The following is a 17,223-nucleotide window of genomic DNA, read 5'->3' on the forward strand; positions in this document are numbered from 1 at the left end:
ATTCCATAGAACTGCAGAACATTCCATTTCTCTGCAGATCAAGCTGATCCTCCTCCTGGTCCATTCCATTCTGGGGACAGTTTGAGAGTTTCAGAAGTAACTCCTACAAATGTGAACCAATTCAAGGTGTTTTCAACATGTTGTTCCAGATGGTGCGGTCTGGGATGAGATTTGCTATTGTCTAGAAAAAAATGAAAATCCCCCCCCCTCCTCCTCCTCCTCCTCACCACCACCTTCAGGTCTCTATCCAAAAAAAAAAAAAAAGGTAGACTATTGTGCCATGCAATTTAGGCTGATCATATGAAGTCAGCCTTTCAAGGTCATCCAGACCAGGAAACTAAAACCAAGAATATTAATACTACCTTTATTGTAAGGTTACAGTAACAGAATCTTGCAAATCTGAAAGCGCTTCTCCCCTCCCCTGCCTTTACATTCTAAAGAACTAGGGACCGTCAGTTCTGAGTTACTTTCTCCACCCCCATTCCTGCTTTGGACTCAGATTTCTCTATTGTCTAGGCTGTAGCTGTTCCTCTTGTCTCTCAAGGTTATTCTCACAGCCCATTACCCATGATGCAATAGCCTTATGGTAACTGAAGTGGCTATGAAATCTTGGTCTGTCCCAAATCCATGGCTTCCAGATGAATGTTGAGGTTCTCCTGAGCAATAACTTCAGGGCTCCATAACACCAAATCCAAGTCCATTTTCATCAGCTCAGGCAGGGAAACTGCTAGGCAGGGACGGACAATTCAACAGCAGAATTTGCAATTTATCCCAACTGCCCAACATAAGATTACCATTTGTGTACTTTCTCCCAGACACCATTTGTACCAGCATGTGATTTGTCTGGCACCAAGATCAGACCAGAATTGTGGTGCAATCTTTTTCCTACTGGTGATGCCTGAAAGGAGTTGTTTTGTTTCATTTTAATGATTGTATTTATTTTATTTTTAGGTTTATATCTTGGTGGTTTAGGATTGCAGCATGTCCTAGCTAGTGCTATAGTTACACTAAGCTGGTAGGAGACTGTACATTTCTAAGTTTAATTAAAATACCCTGGACATATTTTTCCACAAGAATATTCATACAGATGCCACTGGGTAGCATGAATGAGCATTGCTTTGAAAATAGGTCAACAGCAAAGAGATTTCAATGCAGCAAATTATTTGTAAACATCTTGTCCATTCAAACTATTTGAAAATACATAAAATGTTTCTGTAAGGGCAATCTTTATTGCCTGAATAAGCAGCCTCCCTGGCAAAAAAGCTAATCCTGCTTTTTTCCTAAAAACAGCTGCTAGCAGGAGAGTTGTTTCTTATAATTTTCACTATGAGGCAGTCTTCACCAACCTGTAGAAGCAGAAAGTGATTGATAAAAGCAATCCTGCCTGTCCTCAAATAATTTTTCTTCTGTGTTATCCGTATGCTGCTGACGACAGTGCAGTCTCTACATACATATTAGTACTTTAAGTTCTGCCTTTAACTATTAGTGACTGAGATTCTCTATTCTGGAGAAGAAACCTGATTTCCAAAACTGTACAGAAACAGCCCAATACCATCATGGCCAACTAAGTCATGCATCAGGTTCAACAGAGCTCTGATGTATAGCTTAAGTTGATTTCCTCCATACTGTAGCTCTCCAAGTGGAGCAAACCTCCATAATTCCCATTTGCATGCACACTAGTTGGGAAGTATTAAAACTGCAACTCAACATAGCTGACAGCCCCAGGTTGAAGAAGGCACTAATGTGGGTGCAGCTCCATTTCAGGAAACCAAGCAGAATGCAGTTTGAACATATGTTAAGAACAAAGGCATACAAAGCCAGAATTGAGAAGTCAGTAAGAGACAGCAAATGCTGCTTCTGCAAAGAAGCTGAAGACACAGTGGACCGCCTAGTTAGCTGCTGCAAGAAGATCGCACAGACTGACTACAAACAACGGCATGACAAAGTAGCAACAATGGTGCGTTGGAATATCTGCAAGAAATACCATTTGCCTGCAAGCAAGAACTGGTGGGACCACAAAACAGACAAAGGAATAGAAAATGAAGACACTAAAGTGCTCTGGGACTTTAGAATTCAAACAGACAAGCACCTGCCACACAACACCCCAGACTTAACAATTGTTGGTAAGAAAGACAAAACAGTCTGGACAGTGGACTTTGTAATACCTGGAGATAGCAGAATAGAAGAGAAAGAACTGGAGAAAAATCACAAAATGTAAAGACCTGCAATTAGAAGTAGAATGACTATGGCAAAAGAAAGCAAAGATAGTACCAATAGTTATAGGCACCTTAGGTGCAATCCCAAATCATCTGGAGCACCACCTGAAGACCTTAGAGTTGTTACTTGGAACAACTTATATCCTGCAACAATACCTTTAACACCATCAAACAACATCTGCCTATCCCAGGTCCTTGGGAAGGACTTGATAGGTGGATAAAAATGCCAAATCCAGTCTAAACATCTGGCTAACTGGATGATGATGATGATGATGATGATGATGATGATGATGATGTCGATGTCCCCAGTGAGGTGCTACTTTGATGTGGTTGTGGGGCTTGCATGCTCTGAGGAGGATGACAGCTATGCCAGAGGTTCAACCATACTGGACAGATCTCATCAGAGGAGCCAGACGAAGAGTGTCTCTCCCATAAACCTGTGAACTTAGTACAGGTCAGAGCCCATTTGGTGTCTACCAATGAGTAGTCTACAATTCCCATCATCTTGCCAACTAGAGCTGAAGTCCATCACATATGTAGGATGCCAGTTTACTATAGACTATAAGGTTAAAAAGCTATTTACATAGTGTTGGTGACATGTTACATATTCAGGCATATATAGATCTGTCAAGTCTGTGGTGAACATAGGCTAGAACCTTATGGGCAAAGAAGAGGTAATGCAGAGTTGGACTATGAGAATTCAGAGCCTACAAATATAGGTCCTTGCCTGGGTCCCTGAATCCAACTAAATCAGGAACATTCCATACATACAGAGGCTAATTAGAAATTAGAAATAGAAGTTGGGTAACTTATGGTGGAAATTTTTATTGCTAGTCACCATTACATGCAAAATAAAATAGATCTAATATGCATATAGCTCTAGATGGCTTTTCTCCTTCTCCCCATATGATTCTGTTTTCTCTATCACTCTGATCATGGCTTTCTGCCAAATCTATTCCAATTAATTTTGCATCTGTTTGCAGCGTTGATACAGTTTGCCCACATCTTGTCTTCAGAGACTAGGCATGTCTCACATATTTTCCAATAGATCATATAGCTTTCCACTTGGTTTTTTCTTAACAGCTGGCATCCAATCTTCCTCATGCAACTGAGAAGTCATTCATCACTGTTGGGTCCTATGGGTTCCTCACCAAGTCACAATTCAATTCTTTCCCTGTAACTTGAAACCAGGATAGTAGACTCAGGTATATAACACTGAACTTGATACATGTTTTTTCGCCCATCACATTAAGTAAATGCCATCAAGCCACAAACTTTTATATAAAATCAGTGGGGATAAAATTAGAGTGCAGCAAATGCTCCTTTTACACAGATGTAGGTTTTTCTGAGCTTTTGAGAGTCTGCAAGGTAGATTCCCATTTTACTATGAGTATCTGAATTGCCTACATTATCAAAGGAGGAAAACTTTGGGACACTGCCACAATTTCTCTCTCTCTAAATAAAGTACGGAAACTTCTGATCATCTGCCTAAGCCCGGATTGCTAAATATGTGTCCTTCAAGCCCAGATTTAGCATGTGATAGAGGGAGTGCTGGGAACATATACCCTTTCAGAGGAGAAATCCTTCCATTCTGGAGTGCTGACAATATGCAAAATTGTAGGTTACTCCACGCTTGTTCTTTCAAGCTATCTGAAAGTGAAATGTGGTGAGAGACTTGAAATATGAGCACTCTCACAACTTGAAGGAGCTGCACTGGAGGATGTTTATAACCACTTCCCACTGCCTTAGTACAAATATTATTGCTTATTAAACAAAAGCAAATGTATCTTTTACCATTTTGAACATGGGCTATTTCTTACATAGCCTTTTATCTTCTGATACCCAAGTGGTTTACAAATATAATAAAAATAAATTGAAGAGAAATACACCATAAACAGCAATGAAATTCAGGCTTTGCACAAAAGAGATGTGCACATCTTAATAACTTTCACTTTTAAAGTGCCTGAATGAATAGGTTTTGACCAAATGATCCAACACTAACACCAGCTTCTGTTCCATGGGAATTATGGTTGGCGCCTTTGAAAGGACACTAAGTTCACGTGCTTGCTTTGATCCAAGATTGATGCCAGGCACAGCCCAAGAACAACAGGGAAACAGTCCAGCTGAGTTCAGTTCCTTTATTGCTTACACCCTGTAGACAAAATCTTGCCAGACCAAATCTGTACTACTGCAACTAATGGATATACCCTGGGAGATTCTAGGGAGTGGCTATTCTAAACCTCTTATACTTCCCACACTCCTTCTCCATACTGTCTTGTCTCTTGTCTCTCTGCCCTTTCTGGAATGTGCCTCTTCCTTCCTAATAACCTTGCTCTCTTCTGCAATCCACCACATCACACACACCCCTCCATCTTCGTAGATATATTCCATCACAGGTGCCTACAACTCCTGGACACTGCCTGGACAAGTCCCTGCAGTTTTCTTGGCAAGATTTTTCAGAAATGGTTTGCCATTGCCTGCTGAGAGAGAGTGACTAGCCCAAGGTAACCCAACTGGTTGTGTTACATAGGCTGTATTCACATGAATACATTTCCCTATAGTTAACTGAACTGTATTTTACTCAATCCAATATTCTTACACAACATATTGAACCGTAAACTGAAAAAAAAACAGGATAGAGTTCCACAACAAGCTAAGTTAACGTAGCTGGCTTTGTGGTTCAGTGTGCCATGTGATACTTGAGACATCTTCTTCCCTGATGGCTTTAAAGCCATGGCAGGTGGGTATCAGAAGAAGCAGTCCTTGATACATGCAGACACTTTGCAGAGATCTTGATTGTTTCCATATTAGCCTTTTTTCTGTCATCTACAGTCTACAGCCTCAACCTACAGTTGACCATAGCCATGTTAAAGTTAATAGGAAAATGAAGCAGTTACCTTGTGCAAGTCTCCCAGGTAGGTCTCTGGGGAGTTGCAGAGCTCTTCTCTGACTGCTGCCAGCACTTTGTTTCATTATAGCTGGTCTGCTATAGCTTTTCTGGAATACAGGATGGGGAAAATGTTTCTCAGGGAGTTTTGGGGTGCTCGAGTTAGGCTTTGGGTTGTCCAGCTGTTCCCTCTTTCAACCCTATAGGTCTATATCCCATTTGCTTTCTCACAATGAATTGGTGCTGTATAAATGGTTGCAGTTAGCCTTTTTAGTAGAGGCATCTCCCCCAAGCAGGCATAGTCTTGGGTGAAACCCTGGCTTTTTAAAGCTTTTGTGCATGACTTTTAATACGCGAAGATTCATTCTACATCCTCTAGCTGTGTTTCTTGTTATTCCATACACTAATGGGATATTGTCCAGCTTATATTTGATTCAACTGAATGCCATTTCTAATTCAACCTCTCATTCCTGCCAAGAGCAGGCAAACAGACAGCAAATCAAAATAAATCTTCCATCACAGTGACTGTGTCTCCCCATGACAAGGCAAGCTGGATACAAATATTTTCGCAGTTGAGGGTTTCCAGATCACCAGACCTTCTGTTTCCCAAGCCTTTGCACTGTAAGTTTAAATGCATTTGGAACAATTATTTTCTTCTATCAATCCAGATCTATGCTGACATTCACAGTTCTACTCTCATGGGCGTCTCTATATTTTATATTTTTATAATTCTAAGTTGACATCCATAGGTTGCTGAGCATACCAATCAATTTCAAGCTGTCCAAAGTCACTGTGAATGGGTAGCCATATAAATTACTTAAATAAAATAAAAATTTATATGGGTAGCCATATAAATTACTTAAATAAAAATGATGAATAAAATTAATAGCAGATTTCTCTTGTGCCACAGTTCTGTCCCCCTCAGTATGTCTGAACCTGCACGGGTCATGAACTTGGAAAAATTCCCTCAATTTCTTCCTTTAAAACAACAAAATAACTGGTTAGTATCCTCTTCAAATTCAAATGTTCATGTATTTATCTACATTTATCTGCCACTTTGCTAAGAAAGAAAGAAAAATCCCAACAGATAAAATAATGCATATAGAACTACTAGGACACAGTAGCTCTGTAACTATGGAAGGAGAGCCTGAACTTCTAAAGCAGCATTTCTCAATCTCAGCAACTTTAAGATGTGTGAACTTCAACTCCCAGAATTACCCAGCAAGCATGTTGGCAGGGGAATTCTGGGAGTTGAAGTCCACACATCTTAAAGTTGCTGAGATTGAGAAACACTGTTCTAAAGGGAGAAAGAGGATTGATGACATGTCTTGATTTCTGTGAAAAGCCAGAGCCTGTGAGCTGGGCAGAAAGAAGCATGGGGAGAAATTATCTTCGTGAAAAACAGACTGCTTCCATGGATTGCTGAGCAGTGCTGAACTGTCCAAGGATCAGACCAGTACTGATAATATTGAGGATTCCAAAAGGAAAAGGCCATGTTTCTTCAATAGGGCAAATGGCATGGGACAGATGGACAGAGATCAGATGTAGGTTGATGGCTGCATGAAGTCGCCATCTAGAAACACTCACTGCAAGTGGAATCTCGAGTCTTCAGTTCAGTTTTGCAGGGCCAGAAAGCATCATGGCCTATCCTTGCCATTCCTTCTAAAATGCAGCATTGTACTAAAAAGGGAGAGCAGGATGTGTGGATGGGTGCCTGGATGTGAGTGTTTCTTCTTTGTGTGCTGCAGTTTTGGGATTCCATAGGAAAAATACTCACACAGACACACACACAGTCAGATTTTAGACAGGACCTAGAAATCAGTATGGTTCCATTGCTTTCATTTGTTGTTCTTGATCTGCTTTTCTTCAAGGGGATTAGAGTTGCAAATACATCTTTCTTATGAATTTGGAAATAATATACAGCAAAAGTAAACTGCGTGGTTTGCCTGTAAAAAGTCCCAAACTCAGTACTGTACTTGGCAAAGATTCTTGTGTAAAAATCTGAAGAGCCAACATGTGTCACTTTCTACCCACAATGTGATTTCTTCAATGATGATTTAGAACTTCTGTATGGGTTAACTAACTACAGTAGGTAATAAAAAAGACCTTCCCATTGCTGATTTAAAATACTATTTACCTATCCTTGAATAGGCAGAGAAACTACATTGTACTAGCATGAAACTTGCCACTTAAACATAGTGCCCTGGTTTTGCATGTGCAGGGCACCTTAAGCAAAAAAATTAGTGAAGCCCCTTGACTTTGCTTCGCACCCCTTCTGGATGTCACCAGCTGGCAAGAAACCATCCACCAATCAGGACATGATGCGGGGCTGGTCTGGCACAGGACTGATACAAGTCTCATTTTACTGTGTGCATCAAAGCAGCAGAGCATTACTTGCTTGGTAATGCAGAGGAACCAAATCTCACAAAACTTAGGAGCGCCCCCCCAACACACATACCTCGCAGTCTGCTAAACAAATGCTTAGCAACTGGGAAGCTATACAATAAAACAAGAGGTTCTCCTGCTTTACTGTGCACTCTTCTGTGTGCTGATCAGCTTGCTGGTGGGCTGGGGAGAGCTGTAGCAAAGTGGCATCAGCTGCTGTGCCCAGCAATTTCCACCCAAAATGAAAAAAAAATGGTATAAGAGTGCTTAGAACTGAAGGGGAGGGGGCACATCCACACCAACCTGAAATGGCCAATAGGTACCAGTATATGCCCACCTGCCCACCCCATGGATCACAGGACTGCACCACTAACTGAATAGCCAGCAAAGCGTGTTGTATTGAACATACCTGGAAACTGCTGTGGGCTGCTGCCAACTTAAGGGGGGAAATACCACTTTAAATTAGAAGTGCTAAGGATGGTTTAAGCTTGTCTCATTCATGGGCTCAGTATGAGATGAATCATGGTTACTCATCAGAGGAAAAGGTTGACAGGGTATGTTTCTATTGTGCTTAAATGCAAATGGTGAAAGGACTTGACATCAGATTGCCTTTATCTGTGTTATGGAAATTAGAACATGATTCCAAGCCAGCTTTAAACTTGTTAGCTGTAATTTGACATATTCAGCCTTGAACTGATTTGGTGCAATAGAAAAAGGTCATCCGTTCTGATCCTAGTAAGGGAGTAGAGGTAGTAAGTACTGATGGTATTATACACTTGAATAATTCCTACTCTATTTACCCCTCCTGGAAAATAAGCCAAAATAAACCCCACCCATGGGGACAAACACTTAAGAACATAAAAGTAATGGCAGAGGAGTAGGGTGTGGGTATGTGTGCATATACAGACAGCTTTCCTTTTTTTAAAGTTCTTGGTTCTTTTCCAAAAAACAAATTTTAAAAATCTGTGACGTAATTTCCAGTAGGAGTGCATTCCCTTAATACAATCTCAGTTAGCTGATCCTATCAGAGGCAGCATCTTGTTTGCTGAACAAATTGGCATTGTTCTTAACTGGCTCAGAGATCACAAATGCAATCAGAACCTACCACAAGACTTTTTGCTGCAGTCTCTTAGAACTTGAAGTTTTGCCAAACACCAACAGAGAAATGAGAAATGGGGGAAGAGAAGACTGCTAGAGTTCTCTATCAATAACACTGAGAATATAGATAAATGCAATAATGAATGAAATGAAGAAATGAAAAGACTGAGGAGGAGGGCAGAAACCCTATTTACATTTTTAATGAATTCCATCTTTTTTTTCAGTGATTTTTTCTGTTCCAAAATGCTACGGAAATTTCCTAGCAAGTTTAGGTAGATATCCACAATTCACAGTTGGTGAATAGGGAGAGACTTTACACTGAATGTTACTTCTTCCATTTCATCTTCTGGTCAGCAGCATCATATAACGAAGGTTTGACAGACTTTTGTTCTAATTGAAATGCTTCCCTGGAATGACCTTACATTGCAGCATGAGGTTTCAAGAGAGCTTGAAACTATTTAGCATATTTTTGCCAGTGTTTTAATAATGCTTTCCCCCCAATCTACATTATCTTAACAAGAATACATGGTAAAACGGTTCAGATTGAATTCTGTCCAGAAGGCAAGAGATTTTTTAGAAAAATATAAAGGAGAATTGGAGGAAATGGAAATGGAGGTCTCAGAGGGAACTTTACAACAGCCACAACAGATGCAGATTCCAATGGGAATGGGGAAAAGATGATACTGAACCAGGTGCTACAGGTTTTGACTTTTCTAAATTTTTGGACTAATTATGGATTACAAAAGTTTAACATGGAATATGAATGGAGAAAATGCTCAGAAGAGAAAAAATATTTCATCATTTGAAAAAATTAAGGCAAGATATTGTTTGCCTACAAGAGCCTCATATTAAAAAACAAAGATATAAAGTATCTGACCTATAAATCCTTGGGTGAAGAATTTATTTCAGCAGATACCAAAAAGAGAAATGGTTTTGTATATTAACCCTCAACTAAATCCCAACAAATCTATCATGTATTAACTGATGAACATGATAGATTTGTTGGGGCAAAAGTCAATTTACATGAGGTTACAATTATGGTGTTGGGAGTTTATGCTCCAAATGAGGATAATGTGACTTTTTATAAACAATTTATGAAGAGATTAACAGACTTTTCTTATGAAAGTTGGTGTTTGTTGGGGGACTGGAATGCTGTGGTCTCTCCCCAACTGCATAGGACTTCTGAGAATAATATTAAAATTACTCAAGGTAAGCTACCAAAAATCTTGGTAATTCAAGGGAGTATACCTATTTTTCAGAAAGACATAGATCCTTTTCAAGAATAGACATGATTTGGACTTCAGGAGACTTGGCAACTAAAATTTCAAACTAGAGGTTTTACCAAAGACCTTCTGAGCTCATAATCCTGTGAGTCTGGTTTATAAAAGAAAATCTAGTTCTTTCAGATGGAGACTAAATGAAGCGTTGTTACAGAAAGAAGTTGTTGAGAATTGCGAAAAGAATTTTTTTTAAAAAATTGAAAATAATTTAAATAAAGGTACTGATTTGAGAATGGTCTGGGATGCAAGTAAAGCTTTTATTGGAGGCTATCTGATACAACATAATACTGAAATTAAGAGGAGGAGGCAAGAGAAAATACAAAATATTTTGGATGGAATAAAAAGAAAAGAAGAAGGATTAAGGAATTCTCCAGGGAATACAAGTATCTCCCAACAAATTAAGATTTTACAGCAACAGTTATCTATGTTAACAAACCTTTACAAAGTACAATGAATTCTATTCTACAGGAAGGAATGGTACCAGAGATTTGGAAAGAGGCCAATATAACATTAATACCTAAAGAAAGACAAGATTTGATTTCAGTAAGAAATTACAGACCATTATCATTATTGAATAATGACTATAAGCTGTTTACAATGATTTTAGCTGAAAGATTGAAAATAATTTTGCAAGAATTTATGCATTAAGAGCAATGCAAATTTTTACCTAAAAGACAGTTGAAAGGTAATGGTAGAACAGTCTTGGATATTTTGGAATATTTGAAATAACATAACGACAAACAAGCCGCATTGATCTTTTTAGATGCAGAGAAGGCTTTTGACAATTTGAACAGGACTTTTTTGTTTAAAGTTTTGGAAGATGTGAATTTTGGGGACAATTTTATAAAATGGGTGAAATCAATTTATACTTCACAGACACACAAATAATCATTAATGGAGATTTAATTAAACCATGTGAGATACAAAAAGGAACAAGACAAGGTTCCCACTGTCTCGTCTATTTTTTTAGTTTAGTTCTTGAAATATTAAATAGAGATATAAGACAAGATGAGAGGATCATGGGGGTAAAGTTTAAAAAAAGAGTCATACAAGTCAAGATACAGGTCAGTTGTATGCAAATTTAGATTGTTTCAAGTTATTGTTTCCAAATCAGTTGCTTTGTATTCTGCACTAATCAGATTCCTTCTTGAATAGTGTCTCCAGTTCTGGGCACCACAGTCTTAAAAAGGGTTCAGACAAAGTGGAACAGGTTCAGAGAATACAGTCATGAACCTGCAATACAGTCATGGACATGCAGTTAAATCCTACCAGAAGAAACTGAAAGGAGACATTATAGTACAAATATAGCCTTCTGAGCACCTCACCCTGAGCATATGATAGTCACTGGGAACAATCCAAAACCATGGAATATTATGGCTGTTGGACAAATTCACAGTACATTTGGCACCCTGAACTCTGCTGGAATGCAAATTGTGTGCACAGTTAAAAAGCATCCTAAAAGATGTGCCATAGAACTCAAGTGACCTTGGCACACCTAATGTTCTGCCACGTAGAATCCTCCAGATGTGTTGAGGTACAGCACATATAGCCGGTAGGTTGACTTGGCATGACTAAAGCTGTAATTGAGCACATCTGGTGGATTCCTGATTGGGGAAAGCCAATATAAGCATTTCAGATAAAGGAGCATCAACCTGAATAATGGAATGGTTTTTATTTTAAAAAAATATTTTCACATTACTATACACATGCAGAATTAAAATAATCTATATATCTATGGTAAAAAGGATGGATAGTTGTTATTTTAAATTTAATTTTATTATAATTGTGTGCCATCCTCTGTATTCATTATCTACAGAAAAAGCAGAATATAACGATAACCAATGTTTTACAAGTTTCATGCATTTCAAACATACATTTTGGATCATTAATAGCAGGAAAAGACTGGCCTGTCTTAATTCTTTTAATCTGAACTGATATTTCACTAAATGAAGAATAAATCTACCTTCATTTAAAGTTTCCATTTTTATCTTACTTAGCATACTTCCAACGTAAAATTGCCTTTTTAATATCTGCTATAAAGTCAATAATATCCTGAATGCTGATAATTTTTTCTAGAAATCAGAAAAAAAGGGGGGGGGGGAAGAAAAAGCCGTTTATATACATATAAAATCTATACAGCATTTAGACTGAATAATACCCTGTAGGCATTATTCTTATAAGCTATACAAATAGAATATATACACAATCATACTGAATGTTACACAAAGTTGAGACTGGAAAGCAATGATCAGACTGGAAATCAATAAAAGTGAGTGACTCTTTCATATGTAACAGTCAGTTACCACTTCCTGGCAAATAAGCTGAAATTAAAGTTTGTAATTGCAAGTTTCTCAGCAATTATCATTAATGCAACTCAATTTTCCAAATGCAGCCTTCCACGCAGTGGTAAATTTAACAGTGCAGACTTTAGATGAATTCATTTAGGATATTATTATTTCCAAATCTTTCCATGAATACAACGCATGGAAGAGTGTATTCGAAAGCTTGCTCCATGCAAGCTATTGTCCTGGAGTTGCAGTCCTGTACGGAAATCTGGCTACAACCCTAGTCCCAGTTTTCTGAATGCAAGCCCCACTGGATATGAAACTGGCATCTAGATAAACTTGCATAGGAATCCTTAGTTTTTAAACACAATGTGATGCAGCCTTTTCAAAGTTGCTAAACTGCACTTTCCATCATTACCAATCTATTGGCATGCTGGCTAGGGCTGATGGGAATATGAATTCAAGGTGTTGTTTTTCTCTGCACCAGAAGCTGACCGTCTTCCTAGGATTCTGAACTATGTCTGTCTATTTCATTGGTGTTGTTAACCAGTAAATGTGGTTCCCTTCTGACTATCCCATTTAAACTACTGTCAACAAGTATAATTTAATCTCACCACATCTCTCTTATTTAATATAGGGTTTGTTTTAAAAAAAACAAACTAAAAATGAATAGTCTTTATTTCCTTTTGACTCTTATCTGGGCACATCTAACTCAGAAGTTAAGTCTGAATGAGTTCAGTGAGATTTAATACTATATAAGAGGGTGTTGGGCTGCAGCTTAAATTGCCCAAATCAACAAACATAAACTAAGAGCTTTTCACATAATTCATGCAGCTAAAGCATGTATGAAGTTCACATTGTAATAATAATTAAAAACAAAAAAACAAAAAAGTCCTTATAAACACTGCCAACAGAATATGCTTTGTGTTTATCCTGGAAAAGTCTTGTTAAGAAAACCTGAAGAGCTTATTTATAGAACTAACAGTGCTAAATTGAGGTATTATTGTATTTTAATAACCTAACAGTATGAAGTCAAATACAGTGTTCCTTTGGTTTGGTTTTGTTCTTGATGCACAGGAAGATTCCCGTACTCAGTCATGGAAAAGGCAAGTCTTGAGCGTTACTATCACTGAACGTTTTCTATTAAGACGGGACAGAATGGTCCGATTTTCTTTCAGTGTGAGTAGGCAATTAACACTTATCTCCAATCACCATGGCAACATGACAATGGTTGTTTCATCGTTGGTTGTTTCTCTATTGCCCAGTCTTGGTTTGATGATAATGTAGCACCTGATGCATGCATATCATAGATGGGATCGTCCTCTCTCACTGCCCATCTTTCATGTAAAATAGCGACAATCAGTAGAGTCAATGTAACAATAAGAAGTGCAGCGTAATTTTCCATAAGACCTAAGAGAAAAGATAAGACAGTCGTTACATATAAAATGATGTAATGTAATTTAAATACTATTATTATGATTATTTGGTTTGGGTTTTAAGAGCTTCCTTTGCAAACATATTGCATGTATTAATTATTTACATTTATACCCTATTTATCTACTCATAGGACACTCAAGGAGGCTTAATTTTATTTAAAATGATCACTAAAAAAGGAATAGAAATTGAAAATTATCTCATGTAAACATTTCGTCCAAACTGGTAGAAAATGATGCTCAATTAAACAGATAGTTTTAATATCTTAATTTAAAGACATTAAGGATAGATGTGTTTTGAATACTGTTTTCTGTAAAAAGAAAGATAAAATAGATATATAAAGAAAATGTAAAATAAGTTCCTTTTCTGGCATAAAATAAGGTACCATTGGCAATAGTAATATTCATCATTCCACCATTTTGGATAAGTTCATAATCAAGCTTTATCAATACATACTATTAAAGTACAATAGGACTAACAGAAATTTAGGCTTCCTTAATGTTATGTCTTTCAGATGCATGAGCTAAACTTCTATCTATCCTGTGTAGTATGACTAATGTCCATTCTACTTGGGGGTATAGGGGAGAACTTCAATTTTTCTCTAAGTTCTAAGTTCGCAAGAATATTTTCATTGCAAAGAATCTCAAATTGATCAAAACAATATAAAGAAAGGAACCTTCATAGATTCATAAAACAAAATGGGGAAAGTGTGTGGGGCCAATGGGCAAAACTGTGTCATCCAACTTAATCATGGAAGCTGCATGACATAGCAAAGATGGGCTTCATTCAAGAAGATGTACAGAATACTTGGCTTTTACAATTTGTCTCTATGTGTTCTTTTAATTTCCCCATATTTATTATTCAAAAGAATCAATTTCTTTTGATGTTATCCTTTTATGGTCCCTATTGTAAAATCAGATGTATATAACTATTAAACATGTGCTGAAATCATATTTTTGTAGGAAAACTTTGAAACCAGTAGGTTGAAGGCTTTCTATAGAAACTTTCCTGGTGCAAACATGCATTTATGTTGGAGTTTTTTGTTTTTTGTTTTTGATGAAGAAGTAAAATAAGTAAAAGTATTTTAATACATTTAAAAATATATATAATATTCACTGATATTTGTGGCTGTATTCCTTTCTCTGGTGTTCTAAAACTTCATTCTTTTTAATGAACAATTATTTTGTAGGATATATTCTTAAACTAAATAGTGGGATTAAATAAGTACATTGTATATGTCAGAACACGGATAGGTATTATATTGAAGTGTACATTTTACTGAAAGCAGCAAGAAAATGTCAATAGCATGCATCCTTGGGCACCTCCATTCATTTATTTGCTCAGAATTCTGAACTACAGAAAATGTCAGGATATTGTCTTGCCTTTTGTAACAAGAAAAAAGCCTCTCATCATATGTATTCCTTTGTTCCCTAGCTTAGAAATCAACTGTATTTCAGCTTAACACTTAATAACAGAATGCAGGCTAAGGTTGTAAAATATACAGTAATTGTCCTGGGAAGTGGTGTTTGGCATATTAATGGCATCTTTAAAAAAAAGTGTACATGCTCACAACTCAAATGTTTATGGGATGGAATGACAGTGGGGAGATTAGTAACCACTGACGCTACTGAAACTATCCTTCCTCCCCTTCTGACATATACACCATACACTTCCACCCCACCTCCACATTCTCCAGGAGTGAAGTTTTGTGGAGGAGTTATGCCTTTGGAGATTTTCACTTCTCTTCCAGGTTTTTCTGCCTGTGCTGATTCCATAAAAGGAAGTGGGGGAGTAAACAAAGGGAGATAAAAGGTGGGCCGCTGACTGAAGGGTTACAAAATCATCTGGATGTTCTGTGAGGCTCCTGTAATCAAGAGGCCACCCTGCATATCAAAAACTCATCTGGAAGCTGCCCAGGAGGGTCTCCTTCTGGCAGTCTAATGACTCTGGAACTGAAGCCTTGTTTTTAAATTTCCCTATCAGTATATAATGTAACTTTTTCAAGGTTTGCATCAACGATAAACATAAAATCATTTGTCTTTCAAAATGTTTCTACAGCAGGACATGGTGCTAGAGGGAGGTACAATTAGATCCAGGCCATCAGCACAGCAGAGGTTTGGCAGGGCTATCTTTCTTATCCCTGCCAATTAACACATTATTCTATCATGACCCAGGAGAGCTCTGCAGATAATTTCATTTACAAATTAAATGCTTCCTGTAAGATAGCAACAGTACCGGACAGCATGCAGAACAACAGCTACTGCAGGTAGAAAGTTGCTGACCAAAGAAAGCTGTTCATTCCAATGTGTACAAGTCAGATTGCAAGCAAGCAAAGGTCCAAGCTAAGTATCCTGCTGAGAAGAACCATAGCAATATTTTTGTAGACGGCTCCAGTATGCAAATAATGGGAAACTGAGGGAAAGGGCTGTGAGAATAACCTTGAGGAAGGGGAGGAGGAGACGCGGACGAGGCAATGGTCAGAAAAGAGACATCTGAGCCCAAAGCAGGAATGGAATTTGAGAAAGCATTTCAGACTTGACCCTCCTTAGTTTTCATGAAAATAAAGGGATGGAGGAGGGGAGGCACAATCAGACTTGCAAGATTCTGGAACTACAACCCTTTAATAAAAGTAGTTTTAGTATTTGTGACTTTGGGGTTCATGTCTGGTCTGCATCGAAGGGCTGACACCTGCAAAGAAAGCCTTCATAACACATTTAAACTTCCTTACTAATAACATGGATATTTGCATGCAGATGTTGTAGGTGCCCAGATGAAGTGAAAAGAGGATTTCTCAATAGTAAACATGCTATCTCATTAGAAAAAAAAGGGGGCCAGATTATGTGACCTCATCCCTTCCAATGTTTCCCAAAGGTAGTTCTTGCTTAATGCCGGTAATTGAGACCAGAATTTCTGTTGCTAAGTGATGCAGTCATAAAGCATGACATCACTTGATTCCGGCAGTCCCTGTTGCCACCATTAAGTGAGGATCTCAGGTCATTAAGCAAGGACTTCACATGACTGTGACTTACAACTTGCTACCAGCTCCCAACAAGCAAAGTCAATAGGGAAGTTGGCAGGAAGTTGCAAGACCCAGTCATGACTAGCCTTTCCTTAGGTGGCTTGCAAACAGGATGGCGGGTGGGTGAGTGCTGCGGAGTGCAGGCAGGCAAGGGGTGGGCATAGCTGGATGGGTGGGTGCTGCAGCGCAAGTGCAGGCAGGGAGTGGGTGCTGTGGCCCGGCACAAGTGCTGGCCAGGCAGGGGAGTGCTGCGACCCAGTGCGAACATGGGTGGGCGGGGAGGTGCTGTGGCGTGGCATGAGCATGGCCAGGTGGGCATGCACTACAGAGCATGGGTGGGTGTGTACCACAGAGTACGAGATCCCTGGCGTCTCATACTCTGTAGTGGGGCTCCTCAGGAGAACAAGCAATGGGACCGGGAGCAACTTGCTACCTTCCCTGCTGGCTTCTCCATTGACTTTGCTTGCGGGAAGCCGGCAGGGAAGGTCGCACATGGCAATCACGTGACCATGGGATGCTGCAACCATTGTAAGTGCGAGCCAGTTGCCAAGTGCCCAAATCATGATCATGTGACTGCGTGGGTGCTGCAACAGCTGCAACTTCAAGGACCTGTCATAAG

At 38.6% G+C, this 17,223-nt stretch overlaps 2 protein-coding genes across 4 annotated transcripts in view; one reads left to right on the plus strand and one right to left on the minus strand.

Moving 5' to 3' along the window:
* The window catches only part of PLEKHA8 (pleckstrin homology domain containing A8), a 158,263-nt gene that overhangs the window by 32,152 nt on the left and 108,888 nt on the right, over positions 1–17,223 (plus strand). The gene's annotated exons all lie outside the window — the stretch shown is intronic.
* COLQ (collagen like tail subunit of asymmetric acetylcholinesterase) overlaps positions 10,080–17,223 on the minus strand; it is a 46,473-nt gene continuing 39,329 nt past the window's right edge. For both annotated transcript variants that reach the window (XM_025167316.2, XM_088150750.1), the window contains exon 17: positions 10,080–13,561. In XM_025167316.2, coding sequence (XP_025023084.2) covers positions 13,492–13,561 — 70 coding nt within the window. In that variant the 3' untranslated portion in view covers positions 10,080–13,491. The remainder of the gene's footprint in view (positions 13,562–17,223) is intronic.

This window comes from Python bivittatus, unplaced genomic scaffold (genome assembly GCF_059951505.1).
Source record: "Python bivittatus isolate LINGU-HERP-01145 unplaced genomic scaffold, Pbiv_v1 ctg000610_np1212, whole genome shotgun sequence".
In the NCBI taxonomy this organism is placed as follows: domain Eukaryota; kingdom Metazoa; phylum Chordata; class Lepidosauria; order Squamata; family Pythonidae; genus Python; species Python bivittatus.